At 50.8% G+C, this 20,173-nt stretch overlaps 1 protein-coding gene across 7 annotated transcripts in view; it reads right to left on the reverse strand.

The window, feature by feature from the left end:
* Positions 1 to 3,015: 3,015 nt before the first annotated feature.
* ZMYND8 (zinc finger MYND-type containing 8) overlaps positions 3,016 to 20,173 on the reverse strand; it is a 143,659-nt gene continuing 126,501 nt past the window's right edge. For 4 of the 7 annotated variants that reach the window (XM_021718344.1, XM_021718348.1, XM_021718346.1 and 1 more), the window contains 6 exons: positions 18,225 to 18,303; positions 14,695 to 14,934; positions 11,254 to 11,414; positions 9,959 to 10,025; positions 5,220 to 5,303; positions 3,016 to 3,248 (listed from right to left, as the gene is read on the reverse strand). In XM_021718344.1, coding sequence (XP_021574019.1) covers positions 3,118 to 3,248; positions 5,220 to 5,303; positions 9,959 to 10,025; positions 11,254 to 11,414; positions 14,695 to 14,934; positions 18,225 to 18,303 — 762 coding nt within the window. In that variant the 3' untranslated portion in view covers positions 3,016 to 3,117. The remainder of the gene's footprint in view (positions 3,249 to 5,219; positions 5,304 to 9,958; positions 10,026 to 11,253; positions 11,415 to 14,694; positions 14,935 to 18,224; positions 18,304 to 20,173) is intronic. The other 3 variants (XM_021718347.1, XM_021718345.1, XM_008069557.2) reach the window with 1 other exon arrangement.

A 20,173-nucleotide genomic window follows, 5' to 3' on the forward strand; every position in this document is an offset into this window, starting at 1 on the left:
CTCCCTGAAGCCACACTGGGCTTCTTGCTGTTCATCCTGTCAAGCTCACGTGCACCCCAGGGCCTTTGCACATGCTGGGCCCTCTGCCTGGGGCACTCATCTATCTAATTTTCCCACAGGGGGCTCCTCGTTCAGGTCTGAGCTCAAATGTCCCCTCCCAGAGAGGCCTCTGTGTGGCCCCAGCTAGAGTGGTCACCTCCAAAGCTCAGCTCTGCTCTAAACCAGCCCCATTCAGTGCCCCCACACCCCGGTCAGCCAACAACCAGCAGCCCAGAACCTGCCCACACCCCTGCTCATGTGAGGCCTATGAGCTGAGAATACTGTTGACGTTTTTAGATGGCTGGAAACAAACCAGAAGAGTATTTCGGGATTCTAGAACTAGAATTCAATGTCAGTGCCTGTGACCCTCGACCATACCCTCTTATTTTTGTGTCCTCTATGACTGCACTCATGCTGCCACGGGAGGGGTGAGCAGTTGTGACAGAGACCACAGGGCCCACAGAGCCACCATACTTACTCTGGCCGGGAGCGGTGGCTCACACTTGTAATCCCATCACTTTGGGAGGCCGAGCCATGAGGAGTTTGAGATCACTGCAGGCAACAAGGCGAGACTTCATCTCTACAACAGCTCAAAAAATTAGCTGGGCATGCACCTGTAGTCCCAGCTCCTTTGGGAGGCTTGGGGGGGGGGATAATCTGAGCCCTGGAGGTTGAGGCTGCAGTGAGCTGTGATCATGCCACTGCACTCCGGCCTGGGTGACAGAGTGAGACTCCGACTCAAAAATAAAAAACTTCTCTGGCCTGCTACAGCATCTGCAGACCCCCTGCCTTCATGGCGTTCAGTCACGGGATGCCCCCGTCTGAGTCATGTTTCGCAGTTGCAGATGGTCTGTCCCTGAAGAGGATTCGAGGCCTGCCATGGCCCCCAAGACCCATCGTGGCCCTTCATGGCAGGCTCACGGACCCCTCCTCACCATTCTGTCCCCAGCAGCTGCAATCTGATTTTGTGAGACTGGTTCCCTAGAAGTGCTTGTTGAGTAGCTGAGTGACTGTCGCCCCCAGGAGGATACACACTCGACACAGACAGGGGACCAGATCCCTGGATGTCACCCCAGCCTGCTTGGTGCCCAGACAGTGCCCGATGCGTTTGCTGATCGTATGAATAAACTCATACCCGGGCTTCCAAACTCTTCTGCAGGTCACATTGAGCCTTGACCCTTGGTAGGAAAGTGTCTTTGGGGCAGAGCTTTGTTGGGACCTGTTGGATGCCAGAGAAAAGGGACCCTGCTGCCAAGGGAACTAACCTCAGCCTTTTCAGCTTGCTTTATGCGCCAGCTGGGCCCAGAGCTGAGACTGGGGCATCTGGGGATAACAGGATCACGGCTGCCCACGCCAATCCCGTCAGTTCAGCCTGTCTTGGCCTCAGAAAGACAACACCCTGCCCTCCCACTGTGCACCTCAGCGTCCCAGAAGCACTCGCTGGGGCCATCATCTCTGCCATGCCCTGCCTGGGGGCGGATCCTGACCTCACAGTCCCTTCTGGGTCTGGTCGCACCAGCCTGACACGACCATCCTGACCAAATGGAAAACTGCACATTCGAGGGCGACCGAGACATCTTTCCAGGACAGTTTAATTAAAAAAAGGTGAAGAATCTGAAAAAAATTGAGGAGGGGAGGAGAAGGCAGGGGGGGACCCCAAAAGAGCATCCCGTGAGCGTCCACGGGCTCAATCACAAAGAAACACCGCCATCCAAAAGATATTTAAGTTTAATACAAATTTTATACAAAGAAAATGTGAAAAAATACTTCCATATGCTAAAAGCAATTATGCTTCCCAAATAAGGCCAGCTAGGCTATTTTTTTTTTTTTTTTGACAACTGCAATTCACAAATGTTCTCTCTCTCCTGGCTTCTTCTAACCCTCTCTCCGGATCTCTCCTCTAACAGGGGGGAACGAGCGGGAACTGTACAGTCCACATCCTCTTATCAACAAAGAAGAGAAAGGAAACGAGACTGAAATGTACAACAGAATGTACTGGAATGATATCGTACAATTAATTTCTCATATACATACATCACCTTTTGCTTTGATCGATGCTTTTACACAACATACAACGTGGGGCTACAGCATACGTAGTGTAACAGACAGCACGACGGGGCTCGCGTTCTCTCATCCTGCCTCTGGTTCATGCTTACATAGAAACGTGAAACTCCGCCATATAAATAATACATACATGCTTCAGCCCAGGCTCAAACGTCCTCCGCGCACCTCGCCTCTGAGTCCCAAGAAGCCGCCGTCGCTGACCGAGCGTGTGTGTGTGGAAAGGAGCCACAAAGAAAAGCTTTCTCTCCGTGTCAGAGTTTGTGAGCCTCACAGGTTCTTCTCTTCCGCCTCTGAGCGGGGTGTGGGGCTCGTTTCTGTGTCTCTTCTGTAAACAAGGACACTGTGGTTTCCCTTTCGAGGAGTGGAGTCATCGTTGAAATCACACAAAATCATCCAGCTTCTCCCTGTGTCCTTCTGGGCCCGAGAGCTCATTTCAGACCACGAGATCGTCGTGTCTGGAAGGAGCCGATGGCCTGATGGGGCGCACCCACGACGGCACAGGGCCTGCGCCGAAACCCCTGACCCCAGCGTGCGGCCCCCAGACCCCTGGGCCAGACGGCTCACCTCCCCCGGGGCGCCGGGGACAGGAGTGCGAGAGACACAGCAATCCCTGGGGCAGCCCCCGCCCACAGTGCAACAGTCGGGCCCCGGGACCACCCCTTCTCAACACCAAAGCATTCTTATTGTTGCTGGGTTTTTTAAATTGTTTTTCTTTTTTTTTATAAGTTAAAGTCAATACAAATATAAAAAGGGGAAGGTACTCTAGGCTCAATGACATCCACAAATTGTACATTATTTACATCTCAAGCTTGGGGCTCCTGTGGTCGGGGCTAGTGCTGGGCGCCATGTAGTGTAGACGGCCCCTCCCGCCAGGCGCACGGGCCACGCCGGAATGTGCCGGATTCAGCATTCCCAAGGGCGGAGGCGGCAGCCGTCCTCCAGTCTCTGCGGTTCCCCACTGTCCCGGCGCCTGGGTCGGCCCGTGGGGTGGGTGGCTGGCGTCTCGCGCCACCCCTAGTCCCAGAAGGCGTCCAGCCGAGACTCTTTGGGGAGGAGGCTCTTGCTGCTGCTGTTGTGTTCGGACCGCGTGGACCCCCGCTTCTCCTCGCCGCCGCTCCAGCCAGACTTGCCACTCCGGGAGTGATCTGGGGAGGCAAGCCGAGGGGTGAGCGCCTGCGCACCCACCCCTGCACGCGACTGTCTGACCGAAGGGTCCAGGCTCCCTCCCGAGACCCCCTCCCCTCCACCTAACACTGATGGTTAAAATACTCCCACCCCCAACTGCCCCACACGTGTGGGTCTGCAGAGCACAGAGGCAGACCGACTTTTTTTTTTTCTTTCTGAGTTAGGGTCTCTGTCGTCCAGGCTGGAGGGCAGTGGCACAGTCACGGCTCACCTCGACCTCCTGGGCTCAGGCGATCCTCCCACCTCAGTCTCTCAGGTAGCTTGGGACTGTAAGTGCACACCACCATGCCAGGTTAATTTTCTGATTGCTTATCAAGACGACGAGGTCTGGCCCAGGCTGGTCTCAAACTTCTGAGCTCAAGCCATCCTCCTGCCTCGGCCTCCCAAAGTGCTAGGATTACAGGTGTGAGCCACTGCACCCGGCCTAGGACAGCTTACTTTTTTAGGATTTAATAACAGCTGGCTGGAAAAACAATAGGGTGTCACGCTCACAGAGAATAAAGACGAGTGAGACAGCGACCAAAGTGCTAAGGGAGGCGTTTCTTGTGCCGTGCCTGGAACCATGTCCCCACATTACAATGCCAAATGCTCTGTGCATTTCTGCGTCCCACCTTGGAACAAGGCGCCAAAAACTGGCATGCAATCGACTTACGTTAATGGGATTTCTTTTATCAACGGAAAGGCAACTTGGAAAAAAGACTTATCCTCACACTTGTCCCCCCAAGGGCAAGGATCACAGCAGAGAAGAAAAGTCAAGTCCGCCTGGGATCACAGGCCTGCCGGCTCCCGGCAGGGACAAGCTGAGGAGTCCCTGAAGGAAGCAAAGACACAGAAAAGACCTGGGACGGCTTCAGGGACACACGTACAAGGAGCCAAGAAGTGACTGAGAAAAGGGGGAGGCTGGAGGGACAGCCAAACGCGGTGTCAAGAGTGGACCTCAATTACCAAGCGCAGGCCTGCAGCAGCTGATGGCAAGACACCTGCTGGCCAACCACGAAGACCCTGCCAAAGCTTCGACCGTGGACCAAGTCCAGACGGCCTGGGGCAGAACTTTGTCCTTGAGGCGGGTGACATTTGGTGGAAAGAAGTCCAGCGTTGAGCTTAGAACTGAGTGAAGAAGGGTATTACTCCCAGGGGCCTGCGTTTCTTACTGTCTGGTAAAAAGGCATGCGTGTGTTTCATCATGAGTTCTGGAAAATGAGTAGTGAAGAGAACGAGATCTCCAGCACAATGTATTTGCTCACGAGAGGATTCGTGAGTCCCTTGCACCAGTGACCAGAGTGGGACAGCATGGTGGCGGGCAGAGCTGGGACAGGGGCACGTCTTAGCCCTGAATCTACCACCTGCACCCTCTTCCCTATCCATCGTGCCCACGCTTTTAGTTCTTCTAGAAGGTCTTTGGGGAGGGATGCAGTTGGTCATCCCCACAGGACAGAGAATCCTACAATGATGTGTCATACCAATCCGAGTCCTTCAAGCTCTGGAGGAAACAGAGCCCAGCGGGGCTACAGGACAACACGGGCACAAGGGCAGGCTTGGCGCAGTGTCCCGATGGCACAACCAGGATGGCCAGGAAGGACTCGCAGAAACTGAGTCCTCACGTGGACAGGACACAAGGCAGAAGCAGACACGGCCAGCACAGCAGGGGGGCATCTAGGCCCCTTTATGAGAAGAAGGAGAGTCCCCTGGAGAAACCAGACTGCTCCCTCGCTCTCCTGTCCTGATGCAGATCCCGGGGGGCTACCAGAGGTGCAGCTAAGAAACGCAGCACAGCAAAGACCCGTCACTCAAAAGGACAGAAGGAGACACGCCCACAAGAAAACACACACACACACACACACACACACACACACACACACACACACACACACGGGCCCTCTGTATGCCGGGAGTGATCCCCGGCAGCTTCCGCGAGACAGGGTCATACTTACACTTCTGGGCGGGGTGGCTGGGGCGCAGCTGGTGGTCTGTGGTGCTTGGGGCATAGGCTGGCTGCTTGTCACACCTTTTGCTAACTGAAGAGACAGCACAAGTGGCCTCAGAGTCTGTCAGCTCCAAGTCCACACAACCCCAAGAGCTCGCCTCATCTGCTCATCAACAGGCGACTGTTAGAACCAGCAAGGCCTGCATTCATGTCACTGTTCTCCACCTGAACGCAATCCCAGGAGACCAGATGCGAATCAAACCACAAAAAGGCTCACCGGACACAGCACGGCGTCACAGGGAGGAGCTGAGGTGCACCAGGACACAAAAGCCACTCGGTGCCTGGGGAGCCACGAATTCCCGGAGCCACCAGCGCGGCCGATGGCTAATTCCACCAGGGAGAGCAGAGGCGGGTACCAGAGGCACACCAGGGCTGACAGCACCACTCAAGGAACCCAGAGCATTCCAGGCACGTCCTAACTAACCTACGGCCAAGGGTGAGAACAGAACAGGGTGAGGAGAGGGAAAAGGGGCCACAGACAAGGTGGTGAGTCAGCAAAAGTCCTTGCTCTAAGGGAGAGACACTGATGACTCCTGCCTGAAATCGCAGAAACAAAAGGGGCATGAAAGGAACCTCCATGAAATAACCAATAAGGGGAGGAGCTTGATGGAAAACAAAATGGAAAGAAAGACAAAGAGGGAAAGATAGAAACTCCAGGGGAAAGTAAGGCGTGGAGGAATGGAAGCATGACGGCAGGACCCTGTCACCCCACCAGGAACGGTGGCCGCAGAAGGAAGATGGGTCATCGCACTGCAGCTGGTCAGACTCTGCCACGGACAGGAGTGACCACATTTGCAGAATGGAACCCATGGGTCCTCCTGGACCCTGAGAAAGTCACAGAGCAGGTAGAAGGAAGGGTTAGGAGGAGACGGGCAGCCAAGACAGGGCTCGGGAGACTGTCTGCCTGGACAGAGCAGGAACTAGAAGGGAGAGCAGAGGGGGGTACCAGAGGCACACCTTCCTGAGTGGGGAAGGAGACAGGACAGGCCGTGGGTTATGCTGTTCAACATGGCAGCCACTGGCCACATGTGGCCACAAGACAACCCAAAGAGTACCTAAACCAGAAGCCTCTGTCATTTTGAGAGGAGGAGAAAGAGAAGTCACCCAAGTGACCTACTTGCATCTCTTAAAGTTGGAAGACCCCAACCAATGCCCGAGAACAAAGTCAAGAAACAAAGGTACAGAAGGATGTTAATTAGCAAATAGGAAGGCAAGTACCAGAAACAGCGTGGACACAGGGACGAGGATGACGTGTCCCACAGTTTCATTCTCCATAACTGTGCATGTGTTGCTATGATTGAAATATCCCAACACCAGAAGACAGCAAGCAGGAGGGACCCATGCACACCGCCGAGGGAGCCACCCCCACTCAATCTCTCTTCCGCCCACCAGACGCCCAAGTCACCACCCTGGCACCAGACACACATCAGGAGCTCAGAAGCCACAAGGTGACTAAGCTCATGTCCCTCCACAGTGTGCCACGGGCGCTGTCCCCAGAAAGCAAGTGCTGGCAGAGGAACTGGAAGGGGGTTAGCACTGAGTGAACCTTTTGCTGAGATGTGAAGAAAACAGGGATAACTGAGAAGATGTGAGGCCCAGCCCCACTCAGCCCGTGGCCTCCCTGCTGCCTCTCCTCGTGTTCTCTCGTAGGAGTTGCTGCAGTCCTGGTTTGTGCTCTCCCCACCAGATTCTCACAAGGAGTCCCGCGGGCCCCCACTTGGCTGATGGGACTCTGGCCCAGCCTCATTCCCAGGCCTCCACATGGAACTAAATCTAAGTGCTGCCCTAGGTCTAGCTCGATTGTTATGCAAAACCCGGAGAGAAGGGCCCTTTGGATCGGAAATTCCAGGATTCCAGCCAATCTGTTCTCCCTTCAAGAAAAAGATTCTGGTGGCCGGCTCGGTGGCTCAGCCTGTAATCTCAGCGCTTTGGGAGGCTGAGGTGAGTGGATTGCCTGAGCCCACGGGTTCGAGACCCGCCTGGGCAACTTGGCGAGACCTCATCTCTACAATAAATCAAAAATTAGCTGGGCGTGGTAGCGCGCACCTGTAGTTTCAGCTACTTGGAAGGCTGAGGCGGAAGGATCGCCGGAGCCCAGCAGGTGGAGGCTGCGGTGGCCGGGAGCGGCCACTGCACTCCAGTCTGGGCGACAGAGTGAGACTCCAACTCAAAAAAAAAGAAAAAAGAAAAAGATTCTGGTGCCTGTAATTCCAACGACTTGGGAAGCTGGGGAAAAAAGATTGCTTGAGTCCAGGAGTTCAAAGGCCAGACTGGGCAATAAAGCAAGATATCATCTCTTTTTTTTTTAAGTCTCAAAAGTACATTTATAATTTATTTATTTGTCTGTTTATTTTGAGTTGGAGTCTCACTCCGTCACCCAGACTGGAGTGCAGCCTTACACTCTTGGACTCAGGCAATCCTCTCACTTCAGGCTCCCGAGAAGCTGGGAGGGGGAAAGGGCCAGAGCAAGGAGGTAGTGGGGGCCTGAAGCAGCAGAAACTGCTGGAAACTGCCTCTGTGAAGAGTGGAATCTGATAAAAGGATCTAGTAAGAAGATCAGGCAGACAAGCAGACGAGAATCTCTGCTTCTAGGGTTAGTGATCGAGGTGGGGCGTGTGTGGGGGTGCGTGTGTGTAGTGGGGCAGGTGTGTTCTCCAGCTGAAGCTTGGGTGCAGCAGAGGAAAAAGTGAAATGCTGGGCTTTGTCCAGGGTGGAGCTTTGCCACCCATAAATGCTGAGAACACAAGAAGGTGTGCAGCCTGGGTGGCGTGGGCATGGAAAGTAGGCTGGGTAAGGAGGAGGTATGGCAGAAGCACAGGTACAAGAAAGCCAACAGATTTGCATGGGGAAAAGACGGCCACCCGAGCACCTTGACATTCCCCAGAGATCAGTGCCTTTCTAGTGGAGTCATATGAAAGCGCCACCATCACTTCTGACTTTGAAACAGCAATTTCATATGGGTCCACGTACATGGGCCTGACATACTGGTTGAGAGCATGAGTCTGCAGAGATCTGGACCCAAGTCCCGGCTCCAACAGTCATCCACTGTGTCACTCGGGCCTCTGAGTTTACTCCTCTGGGCCTCAATTTCCTCAACTGTATGAAGGGGTTTCCAAGAAAACCTGATTTATTTAAAAAATGTGTATTTACCCTTACACGTTTAAACTTCAGTCACCTTCAAAGTACTCTCCCTTTGATGCAATACACCTACTGAGACACTTTTTCCACTGCTCAAATCAGTTTTTGAGCTTGTCCCTTTTGATGCCTTTTGGTACTCCTGCCATTTTTTTGTTTCATCTCTCCCACATCAGCAAAACGTTTCCCTTTGAAAACTTTTTCATCTGGGACAAGACAAGGTGAATAAGGAGTGTGGGGAACAGGAGTCATGCCATTTGGGTCAAAAACTGCTGAACACTCAACGTGGCGTGGCAAGGTGCGTTGTGGTGGAAGAACCAGTCACCTGTTTGCCACAACTTGGGATGTTTCTCCTGCCATGCCAACATCTCACAACAACACTAGTTGGTAACTGATACTGATGGGTTCCTAGAACATTTACCTAGCGGGGGAAGCCTGTACTACAAGGGACCTGCCCTCCAGAAGAGAATTCTGGTTTCTTTTGGGTCCCCCCTCGTATAATGAACATAGCAACTCTTCTTTCATAGTGGTTGGGAGTAAACGTGATGAGGTACATGGGTGCTTCAGGAAGTACCATCAGCTCTTCTAAGAGATGCTCCAGACATCGGATCACCATACTGAGCCTGTTCTGAGAGATTTAATCCAAGGACTGAAGGGGAGTGAAAGGGGAGAGAATTTTGTAACCAGTGGCTCCATCCCAATCAATGCCAAGTTCACATCCTCCCTAAAGCCATTCAAGGACCAGTCCCTCAGGAAAACCTTCCCCAGCCATCCTAACCACGGACACCACGTCTTCCTCCAGGCACTCAACATGCAGACCTGAAATTACATTTCTGGTTATCAGCTTAAGAGAATCATCGGGCAGAAAGGTCCTGGAGCCGCAGTGCCAGGCAAAATCTTGAATGAAGCAAGACTATCCTCTGCAAGGAAGGGACCTTTTCTGAACCCTTCTAGAATGACCCAAGAGAGGTTTAGGAGTGCAGGAAAGGGACACCTTGGGCTTGGAAAAGAAGACAGCTCAAAGCCCCCTCAGAAGGAAAACTCCAGAAGTCAAGTCTCAGACAATCCCCCCAATCTGCCTGCAGAAAGCTGGTTATTCCCCAAGAGAGAAAGATTTAACAAGATTGCCCACCTAGGCACTGTCTTCATTTCTCAAGGGCTCAAGAGCCCTCATCCTCCAAGTCAAGTTTTGCACAGTTTCTGGGTTTTGGGCTGCACTCACATGAGGGCAGAAGGACAGCCCAATGCACACGTGCGCCTTCCACCCCAGGCCAGGAGAACCCTCTGTCCCAATGGAATTGTTATGTGGATCCCCCATAAACACAGCACATATGGATAAATGCTGATCGGTCCAGAGAGGTGCCAAAAGCTAACTTGCCCAGCTACACCCCCAACCCCTGCCCGCCACTGACCCTGCCAAGGCACCCCCAATAATCTAGAATGGCTGAAAACCACAGCCACGGACCCTCAAGCTCTCCCCGACAAAATGGCTTCTCATCTGCCCATGTATAAAACGTGAAGGCACCATTCGCCCACCAGGAGGCAACATACCAGAGCCTTGGTTGGAGCCTAAGAGAATGGAGGAAGGTGTCTCTCTGGAGCCAGAAAGGTCGAGGGTCTAGAAAGACAAGAAAAAGAGGGACTCAGGGCACTGGGGCCAACGGAACCCCCCAGAGAAACCCAGGGAGTCAAGGGCATGCTCATCGCGGCTCCCAAGGCTTTCGGTGACCTCTGTCTGATGCGGTCAGGCAGGGTGGAGGGTCCAGGTGCCAAGTGGCCACATATCTCGTGCTGTCTCCCACACCAAACATGCACAGCACCAGGGTGGTCTCTTACTCTGCCCTAGAACTCCAGATCATTTGCTGATTCCTAAACTCCACCCGTAAAACCACCCACCTTCCATATTTATGCCATTTCCAGGAAGAAATATATTACTCAAAATGATATGAATTCACTTTTATTTCATGCTAGCCTCTGACTAGGAATAAGCTGCAGTCTTGCAATCATGGCTCACTGCAACCCTGACCTCCTGGGCTCAGGCAATCCTTCCACCTCAACCTCCCAAGTAGCTGGGACTAGAGGTAAGTGCCACCATACATGCCTAATTTTTTTATTTTTTGTAGAGATGAGGTTTCACTTATTGCCTGGGCTGGTCTTGAACTCCTGGGCTCAAGTGATCCCACCTTGGCCTCCCAAAGTGCTGGGATTATAGGCATGAGCCACTGCACCTGGCCTTAACTGATAGTCTAATAATTTTTTTTCTAATATGCACTGAAATGCACAATGGCTAAAAACGTAAAAGACTATGAATGTGCCCCTAAAATGGTCTTTGCATATACTCGATGTCACATCTACCACACACTGAGGAACAAGGAGATGTGACCTCTGGGGTTCAATGTGACAACCACTGGCCGTGCATGGTGACTGTTCTACATTAATTAGAATAATATAAAATTTAAACAATAGGTCCTCACTCACACTAGCCAGACTTCAAGGGTTCAAAAGTTACCCATGGCTAGTGGCTACCATATTGGACCGGGGAGATGTAGACTTTTCCATCACAGCAGAAAGTTCTCCTAGGCAGCACTTTCTAAACCTTGGGGGCCAGAGGAAGAGAACTGGGGAGCAGGTGCCAATCCCCCGTTGTGCTGACTCGGGCGCCATGTCCACTAGAAATCCTGGAACACAGGTAAGACAGAGCCTAGGAAGATTCTGTCATCCCTCCTCCCCCAAGACAAACCCCCTCCAACAAGGACCTCTCAGGGTGGCCGACATGGACAAGAGTTACAAGTCTGCTTGGCACAAAGGGCTGGTGTCCCTGACCCAAGGCGTGAGTGGGTCCTCACCGAGCCACTGTCCTTGCTTTTCTCAGCCGACGTCTCCTTCTCTTTCGAGGCGCTGGCAGTGTCAGAAGGCGCTGACTGTGTGCTGGAGGAACTCCCCTGGGATGACTTGTTTAGTGTTTCCGTGTTCACCTCAGCGTCTGCTTCCTGCTGAGGAGCGGTGGCTGGAAAGGAAGAGAGGAGACAATCCACGCGTAAGCCCAGCATGCCAGTTGAGGGCCCTACGAGAAGCCCCGCCCGCACCTGGTGGCGTGTACCACTGGCTCAGTAGCCACTCTGAGGCAGCCAGAGTAAGGCAGCTGGGTGGCTCGGCCCCATCCAAGGTGACCAGATCTCCAGAGTCTTCCAGAAGCTGGAATCCCAAATTGTATGTGAAAATGTCCACTTTTAATAGTCAGCAGTTCACATTTTATTAAGTCATTCTGGAGATGAATGCGTGTTCTCAGAACAACTGAAGCCCAACAAGAACAAACCTGCAGCTAATGACTCAGAATTCCTCTGTATAAAACAGACAGCCTACAGAATGGGAGAAAATACTTGCAAATTATGCATCCAACAAAGGACTAATATCCAGAATCTAAAAGGAACTCAAACAACTTGACAACAAAAACAACCCCAGGCATGGTGGCTCACGGCTGTCATCCCAGCACTTTGAGAAGCAGAGGCAAGAAGACTGCCTGAGCTCAGGGGTTCAAGACCAGCCTGGGCAACTTGGCAAGATCTTGTCTCTCCAATAAATCAAAATATTAGCAGGGCATGGTGGCATGCACCTGTGTTTCCAGCTACTTGGAAGGCTGAGGTGGAAGGATTGCCTGAGTCCAGAGGTCGAGGCTGCAGTGGCCCTGAGCATGCGAATGCACTCCAGCCTGGGAGACAGAGTGAGACTCCAACAAAAAAAAGGAAGGAAAGGAAAGGAAAGAAGAGAGAGAGAGGGGAGGAAGGGAGGGGAGAAGGGAGAGAGAGAAGGAGAGTTGTGGGAGGAAGGAAGAAAAAGAATAGCCCCATTAAAGAGTGGGCAAAGGACATGAACAGACATTTTTCAAAAGAAGATACATAAGCAGCCAACAAACACATGAAAGAAATGTTCAGCATCACTTATTATCACAGAAATACAAATTAAAATCACAATGTAACACCATCTTACACCAGGCAGAATGGCTGTTATTAACAAGTCAAAACAGCAGCAGATGTTGAGAAGGGAGCAGAGAAAATGGAATAGTTTATGCTCTGTTGATGGGAATGTGAACTAGCACCACCTCTGTGGAAACCAGTATGGACACTTCTCAAAGAACTAAAAATGGAACTACCATTCACCCAGCAATCCCACTACTGGGTATCTACCCAGTAAAGAGATCATTAGATTAAAAAAATTCCTGCAGATCAGGTGCAATGTCTCACACCTATCATCCCAGCACTTTGGGAGACCAAGGCAGGAGGACTGCCTGAGCCCATGGGTTCAAGACCAACCTGGGAAATCTGGCAAGACCTCGTCTCTACAATGAATAAAAGAATTAGCCAGGCATGGTGGTATGCGCCTGTAGTTCTAGCAACTTAAAAAGCTGAGACGGAAGGACCGCCTGAGCACAGCAGGTCGAGGCTGTGGCAGCCATGAGCGTGCCACTGCACTCCAGTCTGGGCGCCAGAATAAGACTCCGACTCAAAAAAAACCAAAAACAAAACAATGAAAACTCAGGAAGGTGGGAGGGGGTCCAGGGATGAGAAATTACCTATTGTCCAAGATACACTGTTTGGGTCGATGGTTGCCTGAAAGCCCAGATTTCACCACTATGCTATATGTCAACATAACAGAACTGCACTTGTACCCCCCAAATCTATTTTTAAAAAATAGAATTCGCCGATTTCATAATGTCTAGGTACAGCCTTATTTTAGCCCCAGGGACCTGCTTCCTTCTGAGGCAGGGTGGGGAATCTGGGGGAAGAGCCACGTGCGTCAGAGACCCAGAGCATCTGGAGATGGGAGAAACTTGGGCCCACAGAAAAACAGGGCGCTGGAGAGGAATTTAAGGACAGGCGTAATTATGCCACAGAGAAAGGAAAGCTGAAAAACATTTTGGCCATCTTGCAATAACAGCAAAAGCCTCATCAGACACATTCCAGAACTTAGGGAAAACAGAAAGGGAATTTAAAATTTAACTTCAACTGTAGTAAGAGATTTAAAGTCTCTCTAAAGAAGACATCTCTCTCTTAAAGAAAGTTAAAGAATACAGCAAGGTATGCTCCAATATTGCCTTGAGAAAATAACAAAATATCAGATGTGTCAAGATCAGGAGTTTGCAAACTAGTACCGCCTGGTTTTATAAATAAAACCACACCAAGCCATGTACATACATACTATCTATGGCTGCTTTTGCACTCCAACAGCAGAGCTGAGGAGCGTCACTGAGGCCACATGGTCCACAAAGCCTAAAATATTCCCTCGGGCCATCACAGAAAAGGTTTGACAACTTCCGGTATAGAGCTTAAACCAGAGTCATTCATACACCACCTTCCAAATCTTGCAATCCATGGACCTACCTTGTTGTATTATGTCTGTAACACTTGAAATTCTTTCAAATGGAGACTTTTAATTCCAAACATATAAAGCTGGTATCATTTGTCATAGATAAAAGCTAATTGTCAAACATAACTTTTAAAGTATCATTGAAAAATTCTGGCCGGGTTCAGTGGCTCAGCCTATAATCCCAGTGCTTTGGGAGGCCGAGGTGAGAGGACTGCCTGAGCCCACAGGTGTGAGACCTGCCTGGGCAACTTGGCGAGACCTCATCTCTACAATAAATCAAAGCTTAGCCAGGCGAGGTAGCGCGCGCCTGTAGTTCCAGCTATCTGGAAGGCTGAGGCAGAAGGATCGCCAGAACCCAGCAAGTAGAAGCTGCAGTAGCCAGGAGCATGCCACTGCACTCCAATCTGGGCAACGGAATGAGACTCCAACTCAAAAAAAAGGAAAAAGAAAAATTCTATGTAGATGGTGTTTCTTGCTGGGTGCTCCAGGTGTGAGGTAGGGAGAATACAAATATTACAGTGATATCAGCGACACAACTGCTCCAACCAACACGTTTGGGAATCTGTATTATTTAAAGCCCTGAGTCTAGCACTGACAAAAAAAGATGAGTTTTGCGACTTCAGTGCGATTGACATCTCAGGCCGGTTCGTGCTCTGTGTTGGAGGTACAGGTGGATCTACCCTGTGCAACGTACTGTATTTAGGAGTCTTCCTGGCCTGAAAGGAGGTCAAAGGTTCTGCAAAGCAGGTCAGAGGCTCGAAACGCCTATCTTAGCCACGTGTCTGCACACTACTCTCTTGTGTGCTAGAGACACAGCTGTGTCCAAGTGAGAATGGCCAGGAGCCAAGCAAGCAACCCTCACCACGTGGGCAGAGCACCCGCCTACTGCAGCCCAGACAGGAGGCGGTTCCCTGGGGAGTTACCTGACTGGGTGCAGGACTTCATGTGCTCAGGCCAGTGGGCCTGCTGGCACGGGTAGTCACAGTAGCTGGTGTTCCAGCAGCAGTAGAAGATGGCCTCCTTCTTGCAGTTGGCGCACCACTGCTTCTTCTTGGTCTCGTCCACCGCCTGCTGCTTCTCCAGCTCTAGTTGCTTCTTCACCTCAGCAATGAGCCGGTCCCGCTCCTGCTCCAGGCTCTGCCTCATCTCCGCCATGGTCAGCTCTGCAGGACGAGGGGAGAGGACACTCTTGCGTCAGCAGGCCCCAGCCCGGGACCACAGGGTGCTCATGGCCTTACACTCAGGCAAGACGTAGGTATGAGTCCCGGGGCGCAAAGAAGTCCTGGCAGTGGGACCCCTGGCAAGCACCCAGCTGTGTCTTCACCTGTCAACAGGGCATTCATTGTAGTGACCAGATACTGCTGTTTGTGATAATGGCATGAAGTACCCAGCATGAGCACTGTGATCCTCCACCCTAGACCATGCTCTGGGATATCCTCAAATAAACCTTCCAACAACTGCCAAGAAAACTCACTTTCCATTCCACCATGAGTACAAGCCTCGTTTTTTTTTTTTTGCTGTTGTTTTTGTTTTTGAGTTGGAGTCTCACTCTGGTGCCCAGGCTGTATAGTACGGTGGCGTGCTCACAGCCACCACAGCCTCGACCTGCTGGGTTCAGGTGATCCTTCCGCCTCAGCCTTCCAAGTAGCTGGAACTACAGGAATGCGCCACCACACCTGGCTATTTTTTTTTTTTTTTAATTGTAGAGATGAAGTCTCACCAAGTCGCCCAGGCTGGTCTTGAACTCATGGGCTCAGGCAATCCTCTCACCTCGGCCTCCCAAAGTGCTGGGATGATAGGCATAAGCTACCACACCCGGCCAAGCCTCTTGTTTCTATTAACCAAATGCTCATACAGCACCTACTATATGCAGGTGCTGTTCTAAGTATCTTATAAACATTAACTTGGCCGGGGCATGGTGGCTCAGCCTATAATCCCAGCTCGTTGGAAGGCCAAGGTGAGAGGATTGCCCGAGCCCGGGAGTTCGAGACCAGCCTGGACAACTTGGTGAGACCTTGTCTCTACAATAAATCACAAAAAACTAGCCAGGAATGGTGGCATGCGTCTGTAGTTCCAGCTACTTGGAAGGCTGAGGCAGAAGGATCGCCTAAGCCCACCAGTAGCCGTGAGCATGCCACTGCACTCTAGCCTGGGCAACAAAGAGGGAGACTCCAACTCAAAAAAAAAAAAATTAACTCTTGTGATCCATGTAATAACAATCCTATGGGATAAGTACTACTGTTCTATGCCTTTCACAGATGATAAAACTGAGGCACACAGCTAGCAAGGGCAGAGCTGAGCCTAGAACTCAGATGCACTTTCCTGCGGGCATGTCTAGTAGTATTGGATCAACCCTACCAGATGGAGCACTGGAACTGATGATGATACTACCAGGACAACTATCAAACTTCTCAGTCTACAGACAGTTCTCTCCCTTGACTTTGAGAGGGAGTCCATTTGCAACTCATTTGGGAGTGAGTTGCATACTGAAATAGAAGAAAAATAAATGGTCCTACAAATACCCTTCCTGAGCTTAAAAAAAGTCCAGCAATGAAAATTAGAGACTTGGAAAGAAGACAAGAAAAGACTTGCTGCCAGGTAGAACTTCTGAGTCCACCCAACTGCCTTTAACTAAGAACCTGCATACCATGGTCAAGTTGTGGCCAGCCCACATGTGACTTTTTCCAATGTGTAACCAACATTTAAAAAGGGGAAGATCGGGCAACCCCCTCAGGTCCCCTCCCACTGTGGGAGCTTTTCTGTCCTCTCAATTAATCCTGCTTTCAAAAATAAATAAATAAAAATAAAAAGGGGAAGATCTAGCTGGGCACGGTGGTGTACACCTGCAATCCCAGTTACTTGGGAGGCTGAAGCAGGAGGAACACTTGAGTCGAGGAGTTCAAGGTTGCAGTGAGCTATGACTATGTCACTGTGCTCCAGCCTGGGTCACAGAGACCTTGACTCAAAAAACAAAGGGAGGATCTTACAAAAATAAGATTCTCTGACTTTATTAGAAAATCAGGAAGAAGTAATAACAGCCCAAATAAGCTTCCTGAGTGGCAGCAAGGTGAGGAACAGAGGAATCATTCTGGGTGGCTCCCTGAGGACTCAAGTCTGTAAGGTGCGATTTGCACACAGACCACAGTGAGCAGGGGGTATAGCTGAGCATGTCTCTCTAGCCACCGAGCTCCACTGGCCTCCAGTATCCTGCTGATACATCATAGAAGTCGGGGCAGTTGTTTCTACAGCTGAAGAAAAAGTCTTTATTTTTTTTTATTTTTTTGAGTTGGCGTCTCTGTTGCCCAGGCTGGAGGGCAATGGTATGCTCACAGCCACCACAGCCTCGACCCAGTGGACTCAGGCAATCCTTCCGACTCAGCCTTCCAAGTAGCTGCAACTACATGCTCAAGTCACCATGACCAGAAATTTTTCTTGCTTTATTGTAGAGATGAGGTCTTGCCAAGTTGCCCAGGCTGGCCTCAAACCCGTGGGCTCAGGCAATCCTCTCACCTCACCCTCCCAAGTGCTAGGATTACAGGCGTGAACCACCGCACCCAGCCAAAAAAGCCTTTAATAATATCTATAATGAGCGGTAGGCTGAAGTCTCAGTCTATCAAATCCAAGGACCAATGAACTATCTTTCTCCACCATGTGCAGCACACAGGAAGGGTCCAGATATTTGCTAAAATACCCAACATTTGATGCTTAACAGCGCAAGTGTGGAGCCAGAGAGCTATACCTGAAACGTGGCTGTGACTTTGAGCAACTTTCTTAACATGCCTGTGCCTCAGTTTCCTCACTTGAAAACTGGGGATAAGCCGGGCTCGGTGGCTCAGCCTGTAATCCCGCGCCTTTGGGAGGCTGAGGTGAGTGGATTGCCTGAGCCTGTGGGTTCGAAACCCACCTGGGCAGCAAGACCTCATCTCTACAATAAATCAAAAAATCAGCTGGGCGTGGTAGCGCATGCCTGTAATTCTGGCTACTCAGAAGGCTGAGGCAGAAGGATCGCCGGAGCCCAGCAGGCGAGGCTGCAGTGGCCGGGAGCGGCCACTGCACTCCAGTCTAGGCGACCGAGTGAGACTCCAACTCAAAAAAAAAAAAGAAAGAAAGAAAACTGGGGATATAACAGAACCCTTTACTGTGAGAGTTGCTATAGGAACTGAACTCATTAACTCCTGGCACAAGGTGAGAAGGTCCGTGGCAGAAGCCGCATCCATGCTCGCCTTTATTTCACTGTTGATATTGGGGTTCTGAAGAGAGTTAAGGGGCTCCCACCAACACCTGCCCTTATCCCTGGATTCGCCATGCTAGACCCTCCAGGATTCTGTGTTTGCCCACAAGCTGTACGGCCCCAGCCTGGTTTTAGCTGCCTTCGTGTCTGGGCCTGACACCACAGTGCAAAAGAGTTCACATCCAACACCCTCCGCATCCAGATCAGTCCACCAGGCCTTACCCAAGTTGTGTTTCATTTCGGAAAGTTCTTGCTGGTGCAGCCACTGAAGCTTCTCGATCTCAATCCGCAGCCTGCGAATCTAGAAGGAGGGAGAATCAGGGTCTTAAATATCTGTCCGAGTTCCTTCCCCAGCAGAGCTTAGAAGTATGAATGCTGCTGGCTCTAGGGTTACAGGTGTTCAGGAGGCAGGTGGCCTAGCTCTGTGCTGACCTCCTCACAGCAACAGTTCAGAGAGGTGGGCGCCAGCGGGTGACCCAAGTTCACAAGAAACACAGGTTCAGAAAGCCAAGTACAAGCTGGCCGACATTTCTAAGAAATACTGGCACAAGGAAAAGTCATTTAAAGTGACTTTCATATAAGTAATACAGAAAAAGTCTGATTAGGACTTTGGTCTTAAAAAAAAAAAACATGAAAAACAAAGATTGCTGCTTTGTATCTCTTACCTAATAACATTTAGCAGTAGGGCCTGTAATTACTCACCTGAAACTCCAAAGCCTGACATCTCTGAAGCCAAAGAGTATTTTGGGGGAGGGAAGGGTAAGCTCGGGGCCAAACTCGCTTGGAAGAGGGAAAAGTGAACTTGATCTGAACTGCTGGGGGCGATTTAAACCGTGTTCAACCATCCCAGTGATTCTCAACTTGGAGCGATTGGGCCTGTCCCTCCAACCCCCATCATAACAGTATCTGGAGTCATTTTGGTGGTCACCCTTGGGGTGTGTTCGTGGAATCTGGTGAGCAGGGGCCACAGATGGGGCTGAACAGCCTACCATGCACAGAACAGCCTCAACAGAGAATCAGCCAATGCAAATGTCAGTAGTGCCGAGGCCGAGAAAATCTGGCTTATCCACGTAGTACGAACAACCACATTGCATTGAAGAAAGGTTGTCTCTACTTGTGGGGGACTGCATATTACTTCTCTAAGACCTAAAAAATTCTGACACACAACAGGACCCGAGGCCTCAGGTGAGACACCAAAGACCCGTATTTTCCCCCACACCAATTCTTAAGATACACAAAAAAGAGTGAGGTGCTCGCACAGCAGGGCTCTTCACTTCTTGCTTGATGCCCCAGCATGATCACAGAGAGGGCTACATTTGCAAAACTGTCCAAGGAGCTTTTTCTCGGAGCTTCTCTTAGACCTTTATGTTCATACTATGTTGCCCTGGCTAGTCTCAAACTCTTGGGCTCAAGCAATCCTTCCACCTCGACCTTCCAAAGTGCTGGGATTACAGGCACTTAATCCACCACACCCAGCACGGACATTTTCAATTCCCTGAACTGACAGAGACTCCAGGTGATTTCACAGAAGCCTGGAAGAAACCAATCTTATTTTATTTATTTATTTATTTATTTGTTTATTTTATTTATTTTTTTAGTTGGAGTCTCATTCCATCACCCAGACTGGAGTGCAATGGCACGCTCATGGCTACCCCAGCGTCGACCAGTTGGGCTCTGGCGATCCTTCCGCCTCAGACTTGCAAGTAGCCGAAACTATAGGCGTGCACTACCACACCTGGCTAATTTTTTATTTATCGTAGAGACGAGGTCTTGCCAAGTTGCCCGGGCTGGTCTCGAACCCACGGGCTCCCAGAGTGCTGGGATTACAGGTTGGGCCACCAAGCCCAGCCTATTTATTTATTTTTGAGTTGGAGTCTCACTCTGTTGCCCAGGCTGCAGTGCAGTGGCACAGTCATGGCTACCACAGCCTCGACCTGCTGGGCTCAGGTGATCCTTCTGCCTCAGCCTTCCAAATAGCTGGGAATACAGGTATGCGCCACCATGCCTGGCTAATTTTTTTTTTTTTTTTATTGTAGAGAAAAGGTTCTGCCATGTTGTCCAGGCTGGTCTTGAACTCCAAGGCTCAGGCAATCTTTTCACCTTGGCCTCCTATAATGCTTAGTTTACAAGCGTTAAGCCACCATTCCAGGCCAAGGAGCCAGTTTTAAATG

The sequence above is a fragment of the Carlito syrichta genome, unplaced genomic scaffold (assembly GCF_000164805.1).
Source record: "Carlito syrichta isolate Samal-C Ts95f unplaced genomic scaffold, Tarsius_syrichta-2.0.1 Scaffold312118, whole genome shotgun sequence".
Taxonomy (NCBI): domain Eukaryota; kingdom Metazoa; phylum Chordata; class Mammalia; order Primates; family Tarsiidae; genus Carlito; species Carlito syrichta.